We start from the raw sequence: 27000 nt of genomic DNA on the forward strand, positions 1-27000 counted from the left end.
ACATTGACAACAAGAAAAAAGTTTGGTACCGCGGATAATTGGAGGCCTTCGCGACATGCATATTAATCGTAGTCTATCTGTAAGAGGACGAAAAAAGAATTAATAATAACCGCGTCGCCAAGATACCGATCTGACCGGTCGGTTGGCCAGGTGCAGTGTCTTCCGTGATCCGTGCATATTCTTGGGGGTTTCTTTTTCACGGCATCCTTTTGCCTCGGTCACGCCAATTAAGAGGCATCGCCGTTAAAATCACCTTTATGCCATCCCCGTGCCGGCTACTGTGCCAATTTTCAATTTGTCAAGAATCGAATCCCCTCGATACGGTATTCTCGCTTTCGTTTCACGTCCATCGAGAGATTTTTATTCCTTCAATTTTTTTATAACCCGTCGGTCGCTTCTAAGCAATTACTCTAAGGATCAATTCTGGATTGTACATTCGACTGCGTTTCGATCGAAATGGAAAATCGGGAAAATCGACGAATTCGTTTCGTAAATTGACGCGATCCATGCACGGGCCACGAAAATGAATCCGGTTCCGGTAGAACAATTCGAGATTAAGGATTGGGCGTGTCTTCGGTAGGCAGCTGCATTCGGCAACAAAAATCGCATCTTCCACAACATCGTCCAAGATTTTACGATCGGCTGTTCTGCTTGTAACGCCTTAAAGCGGAACCATTGACGTTGGAACGGCGAGAAAGTGGACGGGCGCAAGGGGAAGTGAAAACAGCGGAGGAACACGGGGCGCGTATACACCGAGAGGGGTATATAACAATTATTGCACGTCAGCGTGCCTCAATTTCGAGATAATTAACCGAGGCCCTTTACACCTGCGGATTGTGCCAAGTCTGTACACGCGCATACCCGTGTAATTTTCTTTTTTTTACCGTGACGATCTCTGCTCATCTCTGGATCTACGGATGATAAGGAATCATGCGATGAAAACGGTCGGCCGTAAAAAAAAGAAAGAAAAAAAGAAAAAAGAAAAGAAAAAGCAACCCTAACCGCCTCCACTTTTTTGCTGAAAAAGAAAGCTATCGTCACGGGCGAGACTGTCGTGTGCATCTTGACTTAATGTTCTTAACGTGCCCTTTTCTTTCACGATGATTAATAGGTATTAACAAGGGGAACGACCTGCATCAACATTCGAGATAAAACCGTGCAAGATTTAATATCCTGAAAAAAACATAATTCACTCGTTTTAATCGCGGCATTGCAGATTTCATTACCGTCCCTTCCCACTTTGGGAATATTAATTGAGATCGAAAACGGCTGTTTTACTTTTAACCGCTCGTCGTTTGGAGTATTAAAAATAAAAAAAAAGAAATGCGCAATCACGATTTATTGAATTCGTGAATACGAGCACGAAACGAATTCGAGTCTTAAAATATTTAGAGCATTGTCGAAAGACATATTCGAATTAGTCGGCAATTTTCATTAGACGAGCAATTGGATGATTAATCGGCTCGTAAGAGGGTGATAATTACATTTTCGTTTCCGGCATATTACTTGAGAAGGTAAATTACTTTCCGCGACTGACAGCCCGAAGCAGCTGATCGGTAATTTCGATTGAAACTTCTTGCTTTAAAGGATCCTTCCACGCAAATTTCTCGGTTACAATTCGTACTGATTTATCACGTCATTTGCACGTTACTTAAATTTAATCATATAATATCAGACTCGAAGTGACTATGATTGAAAATATCGAATTTTACGAATTCTCAAAAAAAAAAAAAAAAAAAGAAAAAATGATCCATTTCGAGAGAAAGAAAAAATTATACGACTCGAAAATGTACGTACATTCGATGCACGACTTGAAAACGAACACGGAATCTGTTTTAAGGATCAACCGGATGTCTATTTGTAAAATAATTTTAGAAAGATAACCGGCCGAGGGAAGCCGCGTTAGTTTCTTGTGTGAACGCAGCTGCACGAGGGCGCGTATCGAGCTTCTCCTCATCAGGATATCGTCCCTCGAGGCTCGTAGGAAGATACTTTAAGCAAACATCGGAAGGATCCTACCGGGCGGGTCCGTTGCATCGTTTTGTTTTTTACTCTTCCGACGTACGAAGCCACTAGTAGTTGCTTCTTACAGAAAGATCTCTGCAACTGGACTCGAAGAAAGGCAGAAGCGAGGAGAGGGGGGAAAAAGGCGATGATCCAGTTTTCTGAGTTCGTCTACCAGTTTATCTCGTTGCACGAGAAATTTTCTAGGATAGGGAAAAAAACGTAGGGGCATTTCGAAATTTGTAAAAAAAAGGAACTCGAGCGATGTAAAAGTTTAAAAACATCTGGATTGGATAAAGCTTAATTCATTAGCTCGATTTCGAATGTTGAAGAAAGTTGGTAAAGTCTGCCCTGACGAATGGCGCTTGCGTGGTGCGCCGATTGCATTCGACATGGATGCAACAAGTGCAGGAAGGGCATTACAAACCCACCCTACTACTCGTAACGAGCCTAATTCAACCAAGGATTAACACTTTCGCCGCCAGACCGAGTTTTTACTTTCATTCATGCCGCGTTGCTTCGCCCTGTTTCATCTATAATTCTTACTCTAATAACATATGTTTTGAAGTATCGGTGCAACAATGTAAAAAACCATTATTAAAAACATTTATTAAATTGTATCTTACAAAATATATACGCACAACACTTTGTATGTAATTAAATATACGATTAATCCATTTCCTAATCGTAATTATGAAATTCTATTTAACACGTTATATAAAAAAAACATATATACATATGTAAAGAAAAAAAAAAATAAGGGAAATAATTTGGAAAGAATTAACATTGTGTGCATTTGAAACGTCACATTAGTCACATTGTTACATTGCGTGCTCTCTACTCTAATTTGTAGATTCGCATTCTATTTCTTTAACGGAGGGAACGAGCATTCGTGCAAATAAGCTGACCACGGAGGGATCTCGGTAATTTAATTAATTAAACGTATTATTTGGATATACCATTGCATTAATCTCCGTAGTAACTGTCCCTCGTAATAATCGCGTTTGAAATGCATGGCACACGCACCGTCCCTTCGCCCTGATAAAAAAAAAAAAAAGTATCAACGACATGGAGAAACTCGAGTTGCGCCTGCGTGCCGAAGCAGCCGGCTGTGCATTGACGCAACAAGTGCATGCAAGATGCACCGCGACCCAGAGGGGGTGGGGTGGGATGTCGGCTTACGAGGGGGAGAGGGCAACGGGGTTGGGTGGGAGGTGGTGAGTGGAGGAAGGTGGGGAGATGAAAGGGGTGGAGGGCGAGGAGAGGAAGGAATTAAATGCAAGGCGAGGGAGGGGGCACACCACCGGAGAAGGGCACGAGGTTGGCACGCGCCGAGTGCAACGATTCACTCGAACAGGGAGGGAGAGAGAAATGCATAGAGAGAGAGAGAGGAGGAGAGAGGGAAGGAGAAGAGGAAAGAGTGCAACGCATCGAACGGAAAGATGATGCATCCTCGGCCGACTCCCGTGCCAGTTTTTTTCCCCACGCATCCACGGTGCGAACATTTGTTTGCGGTTTATGAAATCGAGGGGACAAGTGATATAGAGAAACGGCGGCACTTGGGGATACAGGAAATGCAAACAAAGTGCATTCACTCACGGTCGAGTCAGCACCGGCTGCAGGGGTCTAACTTACCCCTATGCACCCTTCCTATCGTACAACCTGACTGACTTGATACGAGGTGCGAGGTGCAGTGGCCTTGTTATGCAAATGGGAAAAGTGCAGTTCCGTGAGTGCAAGTGGAAAAACGTGCGTTCACGTGCGCTGCGTGTTACGTAATAATGCACTTGACACTCGAATCTTTTGTAGCGTAAAATAAATTATATATATAGAGAGAGAGAGAGAAAGAGAGGATCATTTTCATTCGTCGAATTTTGGATCAAAATGGATTAGATCGTCATTGATATTGGTACTCGATCTTTCGTTCTTCTTAGGAGAAAGAGAAAGAATGAAGGTACATTTTTACAACGAAATCGAACGCGATTGCATTGGAGCCGGTTTACCGCAACGCAAGTTTGCATATGACAATCGAACAAGCTACGATGCACGTGCCAACATTATGCGGATGCACCGCAAAGTGCATTTCCTTTCATCTAAAATAGCTTTTGCGGTCGTGGAATTAAGCATGTGCATGAATTCCGAATCTTGAGAGCAGCTACGCAGGACAAAAAGTATTGAAAGCCACAGATGTGACAACGAAACAATCTAAAAATAATTCACCCGAGTGCATCGAAATGAAATGCATTTTGCGAAAAAACTTTTTACATTACGTTTCTCCGTGTTTGTTCGAGGATAAGTAGACGACGATGGCAAAGAGAGCGGTGTATCTTTAAATGTGGAGATAAAAGTGGCGAAAATAGAAGAGAGATAGAATCGTAGGTCGATATAATTGGCATTATTCGTTACGAATTTTCCATTCGGTTCTCACACTCGCGAAGCTAGAGAGAAACGTCACACATTGGCGAGCTTAACACAAAGAGGCCGATAGAGCCAGTTAAAGGAAATAGAATCAGAAACGCGGTGGATCCCATGGAATTATTGTAAGGATTCCTAAGGGGTGAGACCCCTCAGGCCTTAAACTAGTTTCCGCTCGTACCAGTTCGTTTCTCTTCACCGTCTTCCTTTTTCTTTCTCCATCTTTTCTCGCCCTTTCTTCTTCGTGTCACTGTATCCATCGTACAAGAGTGCTTTACATTTGAAACATATCGGCTTATATGGAAATGAATGTTTAGCCATGCATCGGTCTTAAACATCAAAAATGGGAGGCCAACACTCGCTGCTGGAAGCTGATACGCGAGTTTTCGAGCAGCGTAAAGAGGACAACTCGGAAGTGATACTCGTCCCTCTGAATTCCCGATCTGTCTATTGTCGGCCAACCATCTCCCCGCCTAATCTCTTTGCTAACTATCATGAAAAAAGATTTCGTTTATTACAACGGTTATATTCGTCACCCTAATTTAACCCTTTACCTGTGACGAACCCCAAAACAAAACCACTCGTTGCATATGGCGCATCGCGTATTTACGTCAACGTGTATTAGAAGCGTTAAATTTCCCATCAGATTTTATCTTTTCTACAAACAATCGACATTTTATCGGAAATATTTTAATTATCCGTTTATATTCTTTACGGGTATCAGGTAGATGATAGATATATTCGATTTCGATCCGTATTTTAGATATATTTTATAGGATAATAAATATCATTGCTTCGTTATTAAAATTAAAAATAACTCGATTCGAAATTGTTTCACCTCTGCCGCGATTGGGAATTAATACATGTAAATCTACACGATATACGTTAATTTTTATTCCATATATCTACGAAGAAATTTTAATTTCCAATAATTACCGCTGTTAAACTTGAAAATTTCCTTTTCATTTTAACGATATCAATGCAACGAGACAGCCAAATTAAAAGTTCTCGCACGTACGGTTCATTACACATTGCACGTTGCATTTATTCGATCTTATCTCATGTCGAGTATCATTACGACCAGTAACAAATTCTCGGTTTATACCTTTGCACGTTCCTATCGTCAATAAGGTTTCTTGTGGCAAGAGAAATCGGTGGTATGAGTAACCGAGAAGAGAAACAGAGAAAGGAACGAGGTTGGGGGATGGTGAAATAACAGATTGCAGTTGTGGCACGAGCGAGCAGCCTGGGCTCAGTTCGGCGCTCGTAAGGAGAAGGCAGGTGCCACATTTTTTTCGAACGCCTGCTTCACCATCGAGGCTCGATGTGCAGAGGCTCCCAAACAAATTTCTAGTAGAATTTCAAAAAAGTTTTCGAACAAAAAAAGCATAATCTTAATTATTGGTAATTAATAATAGACGAAATGACCCTTTTTACGACGATATTACGATTACGAGTTAACTTCGGACGCTCATCGATACGAACAATAAAACGAAGTCGATGAATAAAAATTTATTGATTTCAAAGTAATCGTTCAACGATATGAAAGTCCTGTATAAAACAAAAATCCAACAAGATATATACAATTTAATTCTAATTTTGTTCATCCTCTTGAACAACGATTTATCGATGTATACTTTAATCGAGAAAATTGTTTATTAACAAATGTAGTGCGTATAACGAAAAATGCAATCTGCATATAATAGTGACAATACGTACCAGCGATCCATATGTGTGCGATATGTTGCGGCAGCATGCGAAAAAACAGTGCAAATGTAATTTGTATTCTACGAATTGGCATGCATAGATAAAAAACGATATTACTAAAATTGCAACGTTTATGCTATATATCGCTATCCATCGAGCCAATCGCGTTGAAACAATTTTGCGAGAAATTTAAACAACAATTGAGAATCGGATTTTTTTTGGGCAAATTTTTATCGAGCGAAATAATTGGCCATCTTTGTTTATTTTGTGAAGCGCGATTCCTTTGTATCCGACAAAATTATTCAAAATTCTATGACAAGAATGAGTTCCACTGTGGATAATCCTCGACGATTTTTGCTTGGACACGTTCGGCACGAGTTCAAACTCTCGTGTTTGCGCGCTCGCGCGCATTTACTCGCGTGCGGCCAATTATGCACCTCGTTATGCCAGCATTACGCGTGATCTCTCTTTTGATCGAGAAATTGCCTAGGGTTAATAACCCCTGCTGAAGTTTGTGTAAGCGATTACATAAAATTTTTCGAAGACAAATGGACTATTAACACGTAAGAACAAGTTTGCTCACTGCTGGGACTTGACGAGTTGAATAACTTTTTGGATATATATTTGATACATAATGTATGTGTAAGTAAGTGTAATTCGGCAGGCGTTTCCTGTATGCTTAGCAAATTTATGATCGTTTAAAGAATGGCGGTTAACAATATTCACCGGTCGAGTAAGTTTTAATTATAACAGCAGTACGATGCTTCGTGGCTAATTTATTTAATAAGTATATATTTGCATACAAAGTAGTCTAATATGTGTATAAAGCAAAGCTTCTTATCGCCGAAATATTTAGTCGAGAATATTGTTGATTAATCAAATAACGAATACTGGATTGTACAGGAGTTTAATTTGTAATTAATAAGATTGCGTAGCATAAACATCACACATGATTCTACGTGAAAAAATTCAAAACTCACCGTTTCTTAGGTCCACTGGCTACAGATGGCTCCACAACAAGGGCTGATCCGAGATACGTATATCCTAAAACAGACAAAAAAAAACAAATGTTTACTGATCGTTAATTAATATCGTTATTCTCAAAAGATATTTTCAAATTTAGCAATATATATATTTTACATATTGCAAAAAAGAAATAAAGAAAGTATAGAAACTTAAAGGTAACATAACCTAATCTATGGTACGGTTAGAATTTTCTCATAGCATCATGAAAATAATAGAATTGGGTCAACACGAACAACCTGTTAGCTATGGTTCATTTAAAATCTAACTCCGGTCTAACAACGACTGATGGGAGATTTTCTCATGGAAAAATATACGGAGCACCGGTTTCGAAAAGTAGAATTTGGCGGTTGCTTCCGGGTTTTGATTTGCACATGTAAAAATTGCTGCAACTGATCTAAAACTATCACGTATCTTACTCATATTCTAATCAGGATCAAGAGGTTATGTGAACGTATCCGTGGTCAGAATCTCGTGCTAGCGAATTTTTCGACACGGTCCGAGGGTCTGAACATACATATACATGCATACACAAATATTTCCTTTCCTAGGCGCCAGGTGTCTTCTACCAGTTAGACCCATCTAATTTTCTCTAACCAGTTCCTCTTTCTAAGTGTATATATTACAAAAAATTTACGAAACCGTTTTTGTCCACTATCCAAAATGACCGTTTTCATTTACCCTATATAAAATCGAACGTTGATCATATAAAAAAAATAAATTTTATCATTTTCACGATTTAAAATTTTAGACGACAATTAATTTTCTATGCGTACTCTGCCTAATAACTAGATGCGCGCGCATATCTTTCGAAAATAGTCAGTTACGCCGGTTAACGCATCGATGACGAGGTGTTTGCAGGTTACTTGCGTTTGGATTTGATAATAGACTTTATTTAATTAATAATTTGTCCTATTGTTCCAATATTAATCAATGTTAAAAGTGTTCAGAAGGAAGTGAGTGAAGGAAAAAGTGTTTTCAGTGTTCAATTCGATTCGATAGCGAAAATATTCTTTGTTTCGTAAAGCAAGGTCGTCGTAAGGATGTAAACAGTTTGTCGGTAAGAGTCAAGGCTTCTAAATATAATCCACGCAATACACTTTTTTTTGTTTTTCTGTTTCGAAAAGAAATGTACTGAAATATTTCATTTAGTTTTATTTTCGAGACTGTGTAATTTCATAACCTAAATTATAGTTACATATGCGAATTTAATTCAAAGAATCATTAATGATAATTTTTGCTTCTATTTTTGATAATGATTAGAAATAGAATTAATTATAGTGATTCGAAAAATTATTATAAGTATAATATTTTCATGAAAACGTATTCTTATTTATATAAGGTATGTTTAGTTGAAAAAATAATGATTATGTGTTTTATATTGTTATATTGTTATAGAAAATGAAAAAAGAAGATATAGAGATAGAGAAAACGAAATCATGATTAATGGAATGATCCTTTGGAATGGAATTGTCCTTTGAAATGGAATTACTAACAAAGTAAGTAAAAATGATATTTCTTTTTACAATTAACTTACAAGTAATGATTAATATAAAATAATTTAAAAAGCAATACACGTTATTCTACACTTTTTTGATACTAAATCCAAACTATGGTTTACGGTATATACAATGGCATATACGTAATAAAACGTATGTATTTGAAGTAGGTTTTTGGATTTTTTACATACTTTATAGGTTAGAGAGAAAACGTTTGATTCGATAAGTTATTTAGAAGTCGTTCGAAAATGGAGAGGTTCTCTCCTGTTCACATATTAGTTACAGTCGGTTTGCGTCAAAAGTACTGGCAGGCTTCTTGATGCTCGTCACAGATCGTCGACGGACATCGATAACAATCTCGGCGCTTCGCATTTTCGTGCGCGGAGTGGTATTTTTTTGAATGAGCCGAGTCTGCTTCAGAAAAACCGGGTAGATCTCTCTTGCGGGGTACAATGGCGTGTGGCGAGTGGCGGAATTGTGTTCGCGAGGAGTCTATTAAATGCAGTAGAATGCTTGGTATATACAATGAGGGTATATAACATAACCTACCGGGTAGACTAGCTTGGGAATTCGAATGAATTAAAAATGCGTGTATTAAACGTAAAACGGTGAGAGGAAGATAGCGTTACGGTATCTTCTCCGAGTACTTGAAAATGAAAAGAGGCAGAAACAGATAGGGAAAAAAAGAAAAGAAGGAAGTAACGCTTAAATGGCTACTTAGTATGGTCCCGTGTCAAGTCTCCCTTCATCTTACTCTGTAGCAATAATATTCGTAAGTGTTTCCATGGACGAGTGTTTGGCCCGAGTACAACAGGTTTCATGCGAAAGCCAATTCGCGACAAGGTGAGAAGAAGAAGGAGGGGAGGTAGAGTTTGACGAGGTTTTAATTTGAATCTTATGCTGCGTTAAATTCGACGTTGCTTTTACGCATGATTTCACTTGTTTGTCACATAGAAGTCTATTACGATGAATTACAACGTCATCTTACCGAATGACTTTAACGTATCTCTGTAATAATTATGACCATTTCGAAATTTACAAAAATGCTTTAATATTTTTGAAGAAGATTCATATCCGTTTGTATTATACTTTAATTTCTTTAAACGTTTGCAACATATTTTTGCTCTAAATATAAAAATTACCTCAATAAAATGAAACTTTTCGAGTTATCGATCGATGCAACTATATTAGCTCTTATTATTTAGAATTAACAAATACGTGATTGAATCGAACGATCGATAATTGGCCCAGGAAAACACAGGCATTCGTCTCGAAAACGGGACACCCGTTATACGCCTAAAATATACCGGCATCTCGCATGGGGCGCGCTGCTAAGAAATGCAGAAACAGCAGTTGCTATGCTAGGTGGTACTCCCTACAAACACACGCATACTTGTACACGATACACGCTCGAACCTCTCTCTTTCTTTCTAAGTACCGGTGAAATTCATGCATAAGAGAGACACACATAACGAGCACTCCCATACATAGAGAAGGATACGCGCGTCTTGCCTAGTCACACACAGATTTTTCAGGGGTTTGCCCCACGTGTACACCGCGTGCTCCGTAGATTGGGCGTGTGTTCGTGGTGCACGAACACATTGGTGCACGAGGGAGTAGAGAGAGCAACTTAGAAGAAAAAAGGAGAAAGAGAGCGAGCGAGAGGAAGCGAAATAGCGAGAGAACGAGGGGTGTAGCCGTGGTGGTATTAGAACGGCAGCGAGAAGGGAGCAGAAAAGAGGGAGTGGAAATGAGATAGAGAAGGCAGCGTACGAGGGACGACAAAGTGAAAGAAAGAACGAGAGAATACGAGATAGAGACGGTGCACGAGTGAAAAAGGACAGGGAAAAGACGAAATAGAGGGAGGGAGAGAGAAACAAGCTGTTTGAACTAAGCGTAGCCAGGGTCTAGAAGCAAGTTTTCGGATCGAGTCGGTGTATGTGGGTAAGAGAGTAGGTTAGCAGGCTCTCCCGAGGGAGAGAGTAATAGTAGATTGTCCTGTTGAACGAGCAGGATAGCAAGTGCCTTTATAGTGGGTCAGTACTAGCCGGCACCCGGCTAGCAAGCCTTCAAGGTCTCTTTAGTGCTCCTACCTCCTCCCTCCCGTTCCACCATCTTCACTGCTGTTGCCTACAACGAAACTGCCAGGTAGGTGAAGCTGAAGCGAGCAAGAGCGAGCTTAGGAGAGCTATCCGGAGGTCGTCGCGCAACCCACCTAATATATATTCATTCTTTCTCTCTCTCCTTCCTTCTCCCTTTTTCTCTCGCTTACCTTCCCTTCTCATTCCGTTTCTCTTCTTTGTCCCTCTTTCTTGATACACTTTACCGGTTCTTAACTCAAATCTCGTCAATTTCTGCCTCACGATGAACGGTTTCCAAAAACGATTGCGTTCAAAAAAAACGTACGTTTCGTCAGTGTTATCTTCGTGAATGAGAATCTTTCGATTTACGCGATGTAATGAAATTGAGAAAAAGAAGATTGAGAATATATATATATATATATACACATACGAATCGTGGAATAAGAACGATCTTAAACTGTCTCGAATTTTATCGGTTATCAACGTTTATTTATAACTCGCGTATTATTAATAGAATGCGTTCACTTCGATACCCGATAGCTTCATCGAGGTAGGTAACGTAAATCTCGTTATATCTGAGCTGCTAATACAGCGTTTTCATATCTCGGCACTCGATACACCAGAACGATTCTTCGGCGTGGACTGATTGTGGAATATATTCCTTCGACGAATACTTCGATAATTGCCGGAAGGGAGATCATCGATTTTAGACAGGCCATGAATTTTTGACGTTGAAGTCTCGAAAAGTAACTTTAATGTTAGAAACATCGTTACAACGATAAGGCGAACCTTACAGGATGACATAACAGCGAAGAGTTTCTTGCGCCGGTTAAAGAGGAAGGGAGAAAGGAAAAAAAAGGGAAGAGAGATAGAGATAAAGAGAGCTAGAAAAAGAGGTGTGAGAGAGAAAGAGAGAACATCGGCTCCATGGGGAAGTAATAAAATATTTGGGTAGCGCAGAGCGGGAATGGGAATGGGAATGAGAACAGGTTCCTGTTGCGCATTCCAGGCCGATGCTGAATACCGATGCCTTGGACACGGCGGTTGGCACGGCTAGGTACATAAATTACTATTGAGTTACAACTCGCTAGTTCAGTCCCACGGAAATCGTTTACGAATTCGTGAATCACGGCTCAAAATCGTGCGGATCTATCGGATAATTTGCCGATTAATATTTCCAACGAATTGATATTTTTCGATTTCTTGAAAACACCAATAAATCATTGGATATTATTCGTTGAAATTAATTTGTTTCGATAAATATTGACATAGATATTGACGCCAGTCGATCATCGAAAGTCAAATATCGCAATTGCTTTGGAGATAAAAAATATTGTACATCGATAAAAGTGGATTATTTAAAAATAAAGTTTGCATGATTCCAAATAAAAAATCTTCCATCGAGATATATACGAATTCATGACGAATATCATGAAGAATCAGTACTGAATTACATAGAGCGATCATATGAGTCACGTGTTTTTTCATTGATGAAGATACTATTGAATATTATTTGAAATTTAACATGCATCGAAACCTTTTCTAATCATAATGACATCATTAAACGTAAGATATACATCCGGATTCGTATTAATCTCAACTTCGTGTTAAAAAAAAAAAAAAAAAGGAGAAAAAGAACGAAGACGAAGCAAAAAAAGAAAAAAAGCAATCAAACGTTCATCTTCATAGAAATATCGCGCTAATAGCTCGATTGATATTCCTTTTTATAAATATAAAAGATAGAAGATAAATAATATATAGACGAGACGATTTTCGCGTAAAATTTATTAACCTCGTAAAAGGAGAACGGGATCGATGGTAGTTTCAAATAATACAGAACGTAATCACACACGTGACCATATGGATATCGCGAAAAGATGTCGATAAGGTTTGACACGATGCGGTAAATAAAATTGGAGCAGTTAGTCGGTCGAATCCACGCTCGTTTTCGGCCTGGTAAAGAGTAAAGCAAAAATTGCTTCGGACTCGGTTGGCCTTGTGGCATATTTCTCTCTCTTTCGCCCCCTGTTCCACCCCCTCCCTCTATCCCGCTCGCACCATAGCCGCCTCTTGCTCGCGCCAACGACTCTCTCCTTCCTTGCTCTTTCTCGCACACCCTTGTGCCGTGCTCTCAGCGTGAGAGCGGCCACACAAAGAGAGCACGAGAAGCACAATGGATTACTTAGACGGGTAGGTTAGTTTGCCGAATGAAGCGAATGGGCCCACGCACGTTAAGATAGGTCCTGACTGAGAATCCGTAGAAACCGCGCCAAACCGCGCAAAATCTTACTCCCAATGCGTTTTTCACCGTATCACTTTGTATCTCGGAATTACTCGTGTCATCACGTTCGCGATATCTTTATCGATACTTTCGAATTCTCATCTATATCTATCACCTACGTATCGTCTGTTGCAAAAATTTATAAGACCTATTCCTATTTGAAATATCTAATCATTGTGCAAATCTTGACGATATGGAATTTCTAAATTATGGACAATTGATTTTTTGAACGCTAGTTTACGAAATATTCGTTAAATTAATTTGAATTTATTTAAAAATTTCTATCAGGAATACATATAAATTTTATTACATAGAAGACAAGATACGTGCAACGAGGGGAAAAAAAACCATCTCGTTCAATTAATTTTTGTCTCGCCATAATCGATTGTGTTGAAAAAAAAAGAAATAATAATAATTGCCTCGTGAGTCTCGATTAATCAATGTACAAAACAATTTCGTTCGGACAATGCATAAATGAATGAATCGTGAAAGTTTGTTCCTGGAAATGCACAATTAACCTCAAACGAGACAGGCGGATCAATACAGATTTGCAGGAATCGAAAATATAATTGTTACATCGAATCGGAGAAAAATTATGCGTACACTGTCAATCCTGCAATATCTTATCGACGCGTAAAATATAACGATTGCGGTTGGCTGATCGGGCGTCATCGAATTATTGCTAAAAAATAATTAAAAAGTTTGAAGTATACTATAAATATACTAACAAATAATTGTAATTAATCGTTCTCAATTGACGATTGACGATAATCTTTGATCTCGATTTATATTTATCGTTCGATCAACTTAACTGTCCGTTGGTTAAATATTCGTACGCGAATAATGGTATCTTTAGATTTCAATTTGAGGATATTGCGAGGTTACTTGTATAGTGTACGTCAATAATAGCAAACGTTATAGCGCGCCAACTCACGATAACGAGTTTTATCTAACATATGGACAAAGTTCAGAGTTTCACGTTTGTATAAAGTGGTCGAGAGCATTTCATAAATCCCCGTGTAAGATGAACCAACACACGCACACTTTCGAATGCGTGAACGCCGTATCTATATCTGTTGGCGCCTTCGTTTTAACGCAGTAGCACAATAGCCGATATATCTCTATATACTTGCATATAATTTTATTCATCCGCATCGCGAGAATAGAAATTCGTGGACGAGTCGTGATTTCGATTTTCCTCGCAGCAAATGGTCGTTGATGGGAATCGTTGAATTCGAACATAGACGTTCGATAGACAAAAAAGAAACGCGGGAATGGAAAGAAAAGAAGAGGCACAGGGAACAGCGAGAAGCAGAAAGAGTCCAGGGTCTCCGTCTTCGTTCGTAGATTAAATCACTCGGTCACTTTTCTTTCGTGGAGCCGACCGGGACAAAGGGCGGCGTTTCTCGGAAGAGACTCGGTCCAAGGCTTGAGAATTAAAATAATATCCGCTCGTTTGGAGATTAATGGCGCCATGCCGATGCAATTTTTCTACCACGAGTTGCCACGTTTCTCTATCTTTTCATCCTTATTATTCCCGTGTAAATATGCTGCCTCGTAATACGCGCGGTATATTGAACGATTCGTCTTACCGATTCGATTGTTAAATAGAGAATTAGAAATTATGAAACGCCGCGGAGAATTTTTTACGATACGATGTAAACGACAATCCGTGTTTTTGCAATCGTTCAACGATGTTTTATATTTTTATCATTTTAAGTAGAACTTTCTCGGCGTTGGGGTTGTTCTTAATTCGTGGAAGAGAATCAGTTTCACCAAATCGCGTTGACGAAATGCGAAATCACCGTGAGCCTCCATATAGTATACGGAGGCAGGTGCGAATGAGCTGTTCGTGCCTCTTCTCTCTCTCTCTCGACCCGCTCATCCTCCTTCCCTTCTATCTTTCTCGCTTATCCTTCGATGGATACGTCGTTGCCCGGTTCATTGACACCTGTCGAAAGATTCGGATTTCTCTCTTCGTACCTGACAATTACGCGCACGTGGGGCCAAGAGGATTCACTGCCACCGCAACTGGCGGCAGACGTCGCTCGTCTTTCTCTTCTTTTTTCCTATTTCGTCATAAAGATTTCAGTTACGTGAACGAGGGAAAGATAAAAATCACTTGGCAATTTGTCGAATACAAAATATGCCTCAAAAAGTCTTTTTTATTCAGATTTTTCTCGTTAAATGAATTTTTTTTTTTTCCTTTTTTTTTTATCATCAAGAATTCTCTGATCAATGAACTTTCTTCTCTCTTGATAAATTTTAACGTCGAAGTTCATTTCGTTACGAGAAGTTAATGGATCTTACTCTTAAAAAATTTCTAAGTTCAACGAACTTTACTCGTTATCGAGCATTCCGTAATCAATACAATTTTTTTTTTTCTTAAAAAAACTTTTGCTTTTAAATCTTTTCATTGAACAAAATTGTGCGCTATCTCGAAAAATTCTCTATAATCGATCACCCTTTGAAAAATTTCCCGATCCGAATTTTTCGATCGAATCTTCTCGAATGCATATCGAATCTTTTTTCAAAAACTTTATTCGAATGAGGCGAACGAACGTGTTTCGTTGGAAACAGAGATTATATAAGCGGATTAGGGACGTGATGATCGTATAGAAAAACTCGGTGTCTGATAACGATAGGATGCGATAAAATGTAGCACACCTATTTTTTCCACTGGATAAAATACAAGGGAAAAACGTTGAAACGTACAGTTCCTGCCAACGAGATATCTAATGTGTGAGTGTTATAATAAGAAAGATTTCGTTGAGAACGGTTTCGTTCGGAGTAACAGTGGTAACACGGTTATTTGCCGGGAAGTCAACGGCCGGGTATCTAAAACAAACACGTGTCTTCAAAGGTTCCTCGAGCGAACAGAGGCCACGAAAGACGAAGACAATATATAGATAGAAAAAAGAAAAAAGGTTGCCGCGTGGGAGGCCAAGAAAGAAATAGAGAATTGTCGACGAAGCCGATATAGAAACACTCAAAATAGAGACTGTGGTCCAGGGATAATTTCATATAGAGATGTCTCGCCGCTATCAATTCTTTCCAGTATAATCTCATTAATTTCCTTTCGATATTGTGGAACGTAATAAATCTGTTCGACGAAAGGCTTTTAATTTGACCGATCCCCCCCTCCACCGACAATGTAAATTAATCGTTTCGATAATTCTTCGAAATTCTTCTTTAAAATAACTCGTATCTTCGAAGCGCGAATTAAAACTTGCGATCAATTCGGTCGAATAATTTTGCGATGCAACGGAGGATTTTATCGGTCGTCAAGCCACTGATTTGCGGCTTGCGAAATAAAACGTGACTGATACAGAAGTTTCATTCATTTCGAGGTAGTATCGAGTATGTCGAAATTTCACAATGGCTTTCTAGCTCCCGGTTCGAAGACCATACACATTCATTTAATGAAAGCGGATGGCTAGACGAAAAAGAAGACGAGAAGACATCGCACACTCTCTTTTCGCCGCTCTAAAGATAGCACTTCCTCCTTGCAGACGCGCAAGCACTTTTTGCGCTTAAGCCGTACATTTGTGTCGGTGTTAAATCCAGTTCTTTTTCGCCGTTGTTCTCAACTTGATACACGGTTAACGATCAAATTTCCAATTTATGCGATAAAATGAAGGAAATGGAACGAGAAGGATCTTTAATTTTCCGTTTCATTGGGACAGGAGTTCATTTAGAGTCTCTTGTAAAATCACAATTATAAAAAAACTTCTAAATCTTTGTAAGATAATTATATACGGTTTTTATATTAATTATCAATTATAGTCAAAAAAGAGAAGAAAAAAAAAAGAAAAAAGCGAAAAATTTCTATAATATCGAAAGGATAAATTTGTGAAAAGTAAATATAACGTTGTATATAAATTTCGAGAAATGAGTAAAACCTAGTTCTATTTCAACCGCTCTACGGTTGAGATAAAGTTTTGGACTTCGCAGTCATTGATAGTAGGAACAGATACCAACTGATAATAGTTGGCATAAGGTTCATTGTATATCACCGAGATATATTGGATTTCAATGTGGATGATTAATTTAAGTTATTCGAATAATTTTTAACGTTCGCTTGCAAAGAATTCAAATAACGATGTATTATTCGTTATAATTATTTTTTTCGAACACATTTTTATCTATGTGTATGCATATTTTTTTTGCACGATAAAAACGCGATTCGGAAAACGGATAACAAGAGCGTTTAACTTTTGACACGATTTAGAAAAATTTTCTTTATCGTAATAAAATCGAATATGTTAACGTAGAATTATTTTCCTTTAGTTTGAACCGATATTATTATCAACCCTTAAATTTATCATGCCCGAGGAGAAACCGAATCGTAAAGTTCCATCAGTGTCGGTTACCGGTTAACAGGTAACTTTTTTCGAGGGCAGGTGGTCTCGAGCAGGCACGCGACAAATCAAGCTGACCGAGTCATGAACGAATGGATACCCGAGATTAAAAATATACTTTAAATACTTTATTCTCTTTTAATTTGTGTAAATTAAATACTGAATGATTCTTTAAATTTCAACTTGAAAAATAAAACTTCATCTTATCGTTTGATTCTATACTTGAAAAAAAGTATATTATTTCTTACAAAGATCTCGTTCCGAGACAAAATTTTTTAACAGAAAAAAAATATTCATGACGACCCTTTAAGATATTTTATTCAGTTAATAGCTTTTTCATTGGAAAGCGATAATAAGGCACAATGGTTCCCATGGTTCACAAACAAAATGAAGGCATTAAATAGCGAATAAGCTATAGTGGCTCGGTGAATTAATATCGATGTTCATAGTCTGATGTAGTTTAACCGCGACTAGCCTTAGTTAGTCTAAAACGTAACACAACCCACCAAACTAGTTCTGTACTCAGTCAGAGGTAACGTTCTCCGCACACGGTATTGTATCCAAGGATCAGCCCCGCATACATATGTACCTCTGTTGCAGAGCAACGACTGAACCTTCTGCTAACGAAATAGAGGGAGAAACTATTCCCTATGAATCGTTCCAATGTTCGTGTCGCGCCTCTTTCTTGCAACCCGGCTTCTAAGCAAGCCGACCATTCTTTGCTACATTTTTGACTGCCATTATATTCCAAATTTTCCCAACTGCTCGTATCTCATACTTCCTGAGAATTAGAGTGGAATATCTCAAGAATCTTTTATCTCGTCGTTCAATTCTCTTCTCTTTTGTTTTAATTCGATGGAATCAAATCGTTTTACGATATAAATAAATATTCGTTTGTTGTCATTGATAACTTCTCGTCAAAATCAATTTATCGAACGTAAAACGAACATTACGTAAAAGAGTTTGAACGCGACAATTGTCTTACGGATATTTATTACATGAATTGCAAAAAAACAAATTACGTGTGATTACAAATAATCTTGTCAATAGGCAACAGAATGATTTAAAATAATTCTTCAAAATATTATAACACGATTCTTTTATATTTTTCTATTTCTTTAATGTTATTAACCTGTAGAAAAAATTGAAATGATATACAAGTGTCAATGATCGATAAACGTCGAAATGAATCGTAATGTACGAATGCGCATGTCATTTACGATATCATCTACCAAATTTACGATCTGGATTTACTCGATTGGCATGGTCGTCGTACATGATGAGTGTGACTAACCGATTTCTATGGATACGTTGAAATAAAGTTGGCGGTATTTCACGATGTAGATTTTAACCTCGCATTATAACCAGTGGGGAACCATACGTCACGCGTACAAACGCGACCTTGACCACGTTTTTTGGGCGGGAGAATCACCAACGTTCAGGCGTGAGTCGTCTCTAGTCAAATATCGATCTAACTTTTCGAGACAAAGTGAAAATTCAGTACGGAGGGTCAGGATTTATGAAAGAATAATCGTTTTACGAAAAATACGTAAGATCGACAATTTTGTTTTGTTTGCCTTTATTAATTATTTCGAAATTATTAATGAATCGCACGAAAAAAAGAGTAGTCGCGTTGACTAATGCATTCCTTAATGGCTTTAATCGATCATTGGTAACTTTATTACATCTTTACGACAAATAAGATCGATGATCGAGTAAAAAATTTAATTTACACGTAGTACTTATAATTTTGGTCACAGATTGTCGACTATGCCGAAATGAAATTTCAATATTCGTTGGTGATAATTGAATTCTAATCAGTCACGATTAAGCGGTTTGTTATCAATCGCGCGATTGTATCTTAATTCTTTTTGAATACTCAAATTACTATTGCCAAGTATAAAATGAAGCTGTTTATCGTATCGATCAACGACAGTATGTTGGCCACGACACAAGCGATTATCAGAAACTTATCTCAAAGGCGAAACCCACACGCGTGACCTTGCCGGTATAAAGCTCCGCCATCTTGCCGATGCGTGCGCCTCTCCACCACGTGGATAAGTTTTCCACACGACACGAGCAGAGTAGTTCCGATCTCTCGCGCTGTTTTCAAGGAGAATTTGAAAAACACGATTGGCTAGATGAAAAGCTTCGTATAATTAAACAGAGAAAAATAACATTTCGTTCTGTATGACGTGAAAACATCCAAAAATGTAAATTGCACCAATATATTCCTATATGTAGTATTCGATCAAAATGGGAATATGTATTTTTTCGACGGACGCATTTTCGAGGTCGCGCCCAGAGGTTCTCAAACTGATAGACAAATTCACAGTGGTTGTTCGTTTAAAGCGATCATTCATAAATATTTCTCTTTCTTTAAAAAGAATTAAATAAAGTGATTAAATTTCTTGAATTTTGATATCATTTTGTGATTAAAATGATCAAAGTAAATAGAAAATATTAAACAATCAATAATGCATTGCGATAGTCCTTTCGTCAGCGAATATAATTGACGATCGATCCACTGAATGACACAATGAAGTTGTCCATTATTTATACATTTAGGTTATAATAAAAATACAGTCTGCGCATAAATATAAATAATTGCATAGGTTGGACAGGGTTGATTATGTACAGGATACCGATCATTCGATCGAGATAGGAAAATAAATGTAAGCAGCAAATTGTGTAAAGCATATATACAAGCGTGCAAATGTTTATATATATTTCTACTCGTAAAATCTTACAAACTAATCGAAAAAGCATGTAAAAGCGTGACAATATGAATGTACAGGTGAACAAAACTTGTTGCACGCGTAAATACAAAAAAACTTTGTACAAAATAAGTTCGTTTTCTTGTCTGCAGATTGTAATGGCCATACCTAAATTATAACATTATGTAAAGCGATAAAAGCGATTTTTACATTAGTAATGAAGTGTCCAAGTTGCGTGTATTGCTCCTTGCGAAGGTTCTTCTTCGTTCAGTCGTGGAACGTGACAGCAGAGCCTGTGATAATAGCAATCGCAGTAAACGTAGCGATGTATTGGCATAGTAAAACGCAGCGTATTTTACAAGACGTTCCGTATCAGCGTAGCAACAGCCGATAGGAACTCAAACGTAAAAGCATAGGAAAGCGATCTATCCAATATTATCTCGTCTATTGATTCTAAACTCACCGTTAAGTTTGTCGATTGCACGATCGGCCACAGACTGATCCGTGCAATCAACGAATGCGTATCCGCCTCGTTTCACCAAGATTGTTGTACACGACAAATTATGATCCTGAAAGAGTTGCCGGAGGGCACTCTCATTACAATCCGACGGTAGATTGCCCACGTAGAGCTTCGACATAGTGGTTGGTTCGCTCTTGGACGTAATGATGTTAATTATGCCGAGATACGTCTCGGCCACGTGGCTTGAAAAATTTGCAGCCCAGTAGCACGCAGCTAGACGAAGAGGTCGCTGACGATGTTGTCCACAACACGTCAACGAGGATGATCACGACGCGAAAACGGTAAAAAAACCGATTATTTCGCACCACGAGACCCGAAAGGAGATACACCGATGAAATCCGTAGACAAACTCGAGAATGACACGATCACCGCACGTTTTCGACACGTCGAAGATCGTAACTATTCCCGGCAGAGAACGAATACACGTATGCGACGCAGACGATGACGACGACGACGACGACGAGGACGACGACGACGACACGTTGAATCCTGTTATCATGCAGGAAGAAACACGAGAGCGCGCTTTCGTCAGGGTCTTTTCCGTGGCCTGATTTTACTCTTATTTTTTTGGTTATTATCTTAACGTCTCGGCGAACACGATTGTCTTTCTCGCGTGATACTCGGCGTGATTTTTCGCGCTTGCACACCAAAAAACGAAAGGAACACAGGAGGTTTTTCGTAACTTCTTGAACGATCTTCCAAGCGTTCTTGGCTGTACTGTCTTTTGTTTTCTCCTTTCTTCCTTTCCTCTGGAACCGCTGTCTATTTCCCGCTCGCTTCGAGGTACAACGACTCTCTGTCACGTCGACTCGGCACCGGTAGTATACAGACTTGGCGTGTTTCCGGTGGCAATGGATGTCTCTCGAGCCAGCTCGATCATTCAAACCGACGTGGATGACTGCGACGACCGATCAGGCGGACTACCACGACGACCGTGTCTTCTCAGAAACGACTCTTCAACTTTTTTAAGGTTAAGGGACGCGCGTTGACCGTTCTCTTGACGATTCACCGTGTGCCAAGCGACTCCTCTCTCTCTCTTTCTCTCTCTCTTTCTCTTTCTTTCCTCTCCTCTCGTTGCGACGACGACGACGCACCTTCCTACCAGGCTCTTGTCTCTTTGGCTAGACTACGGCGCGACGTCTGAGGGGCACTCTCATTCGGCATTTTCCTTCTCTCTCTCTTTCTCACCGCTCTTCGCCCTTTCTCTCTTCCTCTTTCTCTTTTCTCTCCTTCGCTCTTTCGCGTGTCCTGGGGGGGCAATGCGATGCAAACTCGTCACTCTTCTCTTTTTTTTTCCTTGCTCCTTCTTCCTCGCTCCTTTTTACCAACCGTATAACCTTCCCGTCTCTCCTTGCTTGTGCGTGCACTTTCTCACTCTTTTTTTTTTTTTTTCCCTCTTCCCGTCTGTCTTGCTCTAGCAACTAGAAGCTCATGAGCGCTAAGCGGGAAACCGACTCGAAATTCGCGAGCGCCTTGCCTTTCATTGGCCGCTACGGCACCACGTGGCTGCCCCACCGACTCCCGCCTCTGCTCCGGATTGGTCAATTTTCGCACGCCGGTTTTCGCAGCCGGCAATGTGCTTGTCTGCGTGCACGCTCGCTTTCACGTGCATGCGTGCTCGCTCGTCGCACGCTCCTTCATTCAGGTTGCGTGCACGCACACGAGCATGCGTGTACGCGAGTAGAAAACGCACGTACGCGTAGATATATACACGCGTGTGAGCGTCGTGGCGCGCTAGCGCGCCCTCGCCTTCTCTTTCTCCCGCCTTCCCGCCTTCGTTTCCTTACTCTTTCTGGCTATAGCGTGCGTTCGATTCCTGCAAGAATGTACCGGGTGTTTTCGGCGAACGGTAGCACGGTTAACGAGTTCCTTGCTCCTGCGTTGCCGTTGGTATTCATACTTGAAAGATTGTTGTACCGATCTATCGGGTATTTTTTTCCCCGCTAAGCGCCGCTGGGAATGATGAGACCACCGAATGAATCGAAGATACGTATCTTCGCGTTCAATTTGCATTTATATAGACGGTTAGCTGATTTCTCTGGAACTATTTGTAACCTTCGACTACTTGGGTAACAGTTGCCTCTATTCTTGTTGCAAACGTTTCGTTATTTACTTGCTTAATATACTAGTATCCCAAAGATTTCGATGAATAATTCGGTATTAAAATTCAAATACAAATTTAATTTGAACGATAATGTTTAATCGTGTATACATCAAACTTGTTCGTATAAAGATGTAGCGACAGTTAAAAGTAAAGTAAAAAAAATCGTGACATTTATAAAATACGTTGGAAATAGATTTAAAAAGTATGGAAATATAAATTAAATTAAGTAACAAACGAAGAAACAGATGTTTTTAATACATCATATATGTGAGATATGATCGGCATTTTAAATTTTCCTCTCCCATTTTACGTCAAATTATTATGAAACATTTTTATTCATTTTCAAAAGTATAAAAAATAATTTTTCGTATCTTTTAAATAAATAATGTAAAATTTAGAATCATTATATTTTATTCATATTTCGTATCAAATGATAATTACATTCGTTATTATTGGAATGTAATTGAAAGATTTTATTATAGCGGAGAAAAGTAGATTTAAAAATATTATGAAGATGATTCTCAATGGTCTTGCGATACTACTGCACACCGAGCAGGGATAGACAAATCCGTTCTTACGTTAGAGCAGTGCCATGCCCATAAAGGGGTGGAGAGAGACAGCTGCCTATGTGCCCAGGGTCAGGGTGCTCAGGGTAAGAGGTTGGAAAAGGAAGAAACTGCGTCCATGTTGCTTCTATTCACCTGCCTTCGAGTAACGATTAATTGGCTAGAACTGCTATTTTTGTGATTATTGGATGCAAAACGTGTAAGAAAAAGACGTACACGTAACACGTATGAAAATATCCATATATTTAATTAAAATCAATCATTGATCTTTTTATCCGAATGAAATTTCATATATACATATTTTTCCGAAAATTATTTACATATGAAGAAAAATATACGCGTAATGAATGTACGTGTTTTGATAATTTAATGAAAATTTAATGGAAACAATAAGAAGGTATGATAAATAAATTGATGAATCGCTACAACTTCGGTTATAGTTTTAGTTATAATTGATCACAAATAAATCAATGGAAATGTTAAATTCTTATCGAAATAAAAATTATGTTCCGAAATGGAGGATGAATTCAGAATATAGTCGACTACATTTCGGCGTGCCATCCGGTTTTCGTGTTCCCCTACGTACCCCTCCCAATTTTAGAACGCCTATTCCGACCCTCCGGTAGCTTAGAACTATTCGATTACCCCTGTCCACCGTTTAATGGGGGCGTCCTTAGAAACGTATGGAAAGAAAACTTAGCCACAGGATATTATAAACGCTCTTCTAACTTGCGTAGAAAACACAAATATATGGGAAATATTTGTCAGATTTTTCATAATCATTATTAATACCTTCTAATTATATTTATTTTTGTTTTTAATACTTGCATATGATGGGTATTTAAGTTACCGTTTATTTCTTTTTATCGTTTTACTTTTGCACTTTCCCCGTATGATTCGATTATGCAGTTTTTAAATTATTATTAGATTATTCATAAGAGACATATTAATCGAATATGACTAATGTAAATAATTTATGAAAAATCAATGAAATGAAAAATTTCTGAAATCTGAATATACAAAGATGATTCATCAAACATCGTATTAATTCTTATAATTTTTTCTATTCTCACTTCGTAACTTTACCCAATTTTTTATGGTGTTTACTTGATATACGTTTTTTTAAACTTCCTTTGTGGTTTTCTTTTGTAATATGATCTAATATATAGTTTTTCGTGTAAAAACCTTTTTTTTACGTGAAAATTAGAATGTTAGAAAATTAGAACTCTTTTTGATTATATGAAATAAATAAATACATAGACTCCACCGTACTGGGTAATGTTCTATTCTAAATGGATTGACCATAATTTGTTTCTTGTCTCTCCGGTGTATAAGTACAGGTTGCCATTAATTGCCATTTCTTTATTATAACAGCATATACTCATTTCGTTTTTGATTTCCTATTAATGAAAGCGAGAGAAAAAGGTAAAGAGAAAATAACGAAAAATGAATTGGAAAATTGCTTTATACTATCTTGGATTTGCAGCTGTTACGGGATGTACATATGATTTCACTTCGATTGAGAAAATGCAATCTGCATCTGTCACCTGTCATATATTTCCATATGATGGATTGAAAAATAGAAGATATTTTTAATGGAAAAAATATTGCAAATTGTGAAAAATCTCGGAAAGATCTGTGAAATAAAATCAATTTATATTTTGCTGTTAGAAACGTTTAACGTAAAATATTCAACGTTATGTTCTCGTTGTTTCTTTATCTATGTCAAAAATACAAATTTATAAGGTGTACATTCTTATTTGTATATTTTCTTTCATTATTTTTCTTGAAAAATATAATTTTTACAATAGAAATATTGACAATGTATCCTAAATTTAAATATAGTTTATATTGAATTATGATTTATATGAAAACAATTTTTTATTCTATGTTAAAAAAATTGTGATGGAGATTATTACAAATAAAAGTAAAACAAATATACATAAAAGCTATAAAATATTATATTATAAAAGCTATAAATATTATAATAAATTTATAAAATATTATATTATCTTGTAAATAATAAGTTTATACTTATAAGTATGGCGATCGCAAAGAAAAACAATTAATTGATACATTTTAAATTTATATTATAAATATATTTTATCAAGTTTAGAATAAATTACCATCACATTATAACAGTCGATAAGTTAGGATTTAGGAGATCTCTTACTTGCCAGCACAGCAGTTGCGGTTTCTATAACAGTTTACAAGTGAAAGTTCCGTATTTTTCGCTAGGGTTTTTTTTCGTGACTAAAAAAAATTTGGATACAATTTACAATTCTGTTTATGTTGCAATAATGATCGTTCATTTCTTTCTTGTTTAAATTGCAAATTAAATTATCTAAATATTATTTCATAATACATTAAAATATCTTAGTATTTTTAAATAGATGTGTCAAATAAGACATCTTCCTAGTTAAAAAATTTATTCACATATTTTTAGAATCAAATAATATTCAGGTTTTCGCAAATTGGAAATAAAATCTTACGCACCTTAATTTATTTTCAAGGAAGCAAGTATATCATCTTCAAACCGTAATATATTCAATATACTCCATCACATTATAAACGATTTTTTTCTATTCTATCTTATCTAGCATCCTAGATAAGATCCTAGATAAATCTGTCTTCGATAAATTAATATTATTTTATCTATTCAGTTAAGTGTAATTCTTATAAAGAAGAGATCAACTTGGTGATGTTTCTTCGTGTTGTATCATTCTATCGGTTTCGTGCAATCGATTCGGAGGACGAAAGTTTGGAGTTTTCGTCCTGGCCAAGATCTAATCTCTCGACGTTTCGCTACACCCTCGCAGTCAGTCCTTCTCGTAGACAATTTGGAGCAGCCTGTACCAACAGCCTAATGAACAGTTGGTTCCTATTGGTAGAAGGCGCCCGCGTTTAGACCTCGTTATGTTACGGTAGCGCAGCTGGCATTGCCCCGGATGGCCTCCCCCTGTTTCCCTCTCCTTTCCCCCCCCATTTTCGAAACGATCCTCGTGCCCCTTCTTATTTCTCTAGCGACTCTAGCTTGTTGGCCTAGAAAACTATTCCCCGAGCAGTAAATCGCCCTGCACGTACGAATAATCGGATGAAATACGAGCTGTACACGGTCATTATATGCGTTTCGTGGCCAAAATTCAGACTCTTCTCCTTTCGCCTTTCACCTATTTCTTTCACCGAATCAAATTTTCGAAAGTATCGTGTCGGTCGCGTAATACAGGGAATTATTCCGTGAACAGCAGAAAACAAGCGTTCCGTGGAATAAGATTTATATATTAAGGTTGAGAAATAAAAGAGGCTCGACTCGACGCGGTAAAAATTGGGACAATGCACGCCATCTCTCTTTTATATAAATGTGAAAATGTTTTTGTCGAATCGAATGAGAGATATTTGAGACGTTTAGAGTAAATAGAGAATCTTTTCATTATCTATCCAGTTAATAATATTAGAGAAATCGACGTATAATTTTGCAAATTCAAAATTTGAATCGATGCTTATTTCAGAGATATATTTCAACAAAGAATAATAATATTATGAAAATATATATTTCTAATCCATTCTTTTTTTATTCCTAATTTTTCCATCAATCACATTCACGCTTTCTTAAAATTAATTTAACAACAGAGTTTGCGGAATACAAATGACACTTTATTTCTCAATTCTTCTCATTTTATTTCTTATCCGCTTTCGTGTTTTTGTGTAACGTTTCGTAGGTT

General features: G+C 37.9%; 2 protein-coding genes across 4 annotated transcripts in view; one reads left to right on the forward strand and one right to left on the reverse strand.

Moving 5' to 3' along the window:
* The window catches only part of LOC107993964 (insulin-like growth factor 2 mRNA-binding protein 1), a 70895-nt gene extending 48880 nt beyond the window's left edge, over positions 1-22015 (reverse strand). Inside the window, exons 1-2 of one of the 3 annotated variants that reach the window (XM_017050652.3) lie at positions 20552-22015; positions 7107-7170 (exon numbers count right to left, since the gene is read on the reverse strand). In XM_017050652.3, coding sequence (XP_016906141.1) covers positions 7107-7170; positions 20552-20726 — 239 coding nt within the window. In that variant the 5' untranslated portion in view covers positions 20727-22015. Of the gene's footprint in view, positions 1-7106; positions 7171-7568; positions 7588-10920; positions 10949-20551 lie in introns of those variants that run through there. The other 2 variants (XM_028664876.2, XM_062083157.1) reach the window with 2 other exon arrangements.
* Positions 7854-27000, forward strand: part of LOC107993966 (uncharacterized) — a 33745-nt gene continuing 14598 nt past the window's right edge. The window contains exons 1-2 of the mRNA XM_017050659.3: positions 7854-8209; positions 8548-8648. The gene's annotated coding sequence lies outside the window, so the exon portion shown is untranslated. The remainder of the gene's footprint in view (positions 8210-8547; positions 8649-27000) is intronic.

This window comes from Apis cerana, linkage group LG12 (genome assembly GCF_029169275.1).
Source record: "Apis cerana isolate GH-2021 linkage group LG12, AcerK_1.0, whole genome shotgun sequence".
Taxonomy (NCBI): domain Eukaryota; kingdom Metazoa; phylum Arthropoda; class Insecta; order Hymenoptera; family Apidae; genus Apis; species Apis cerana.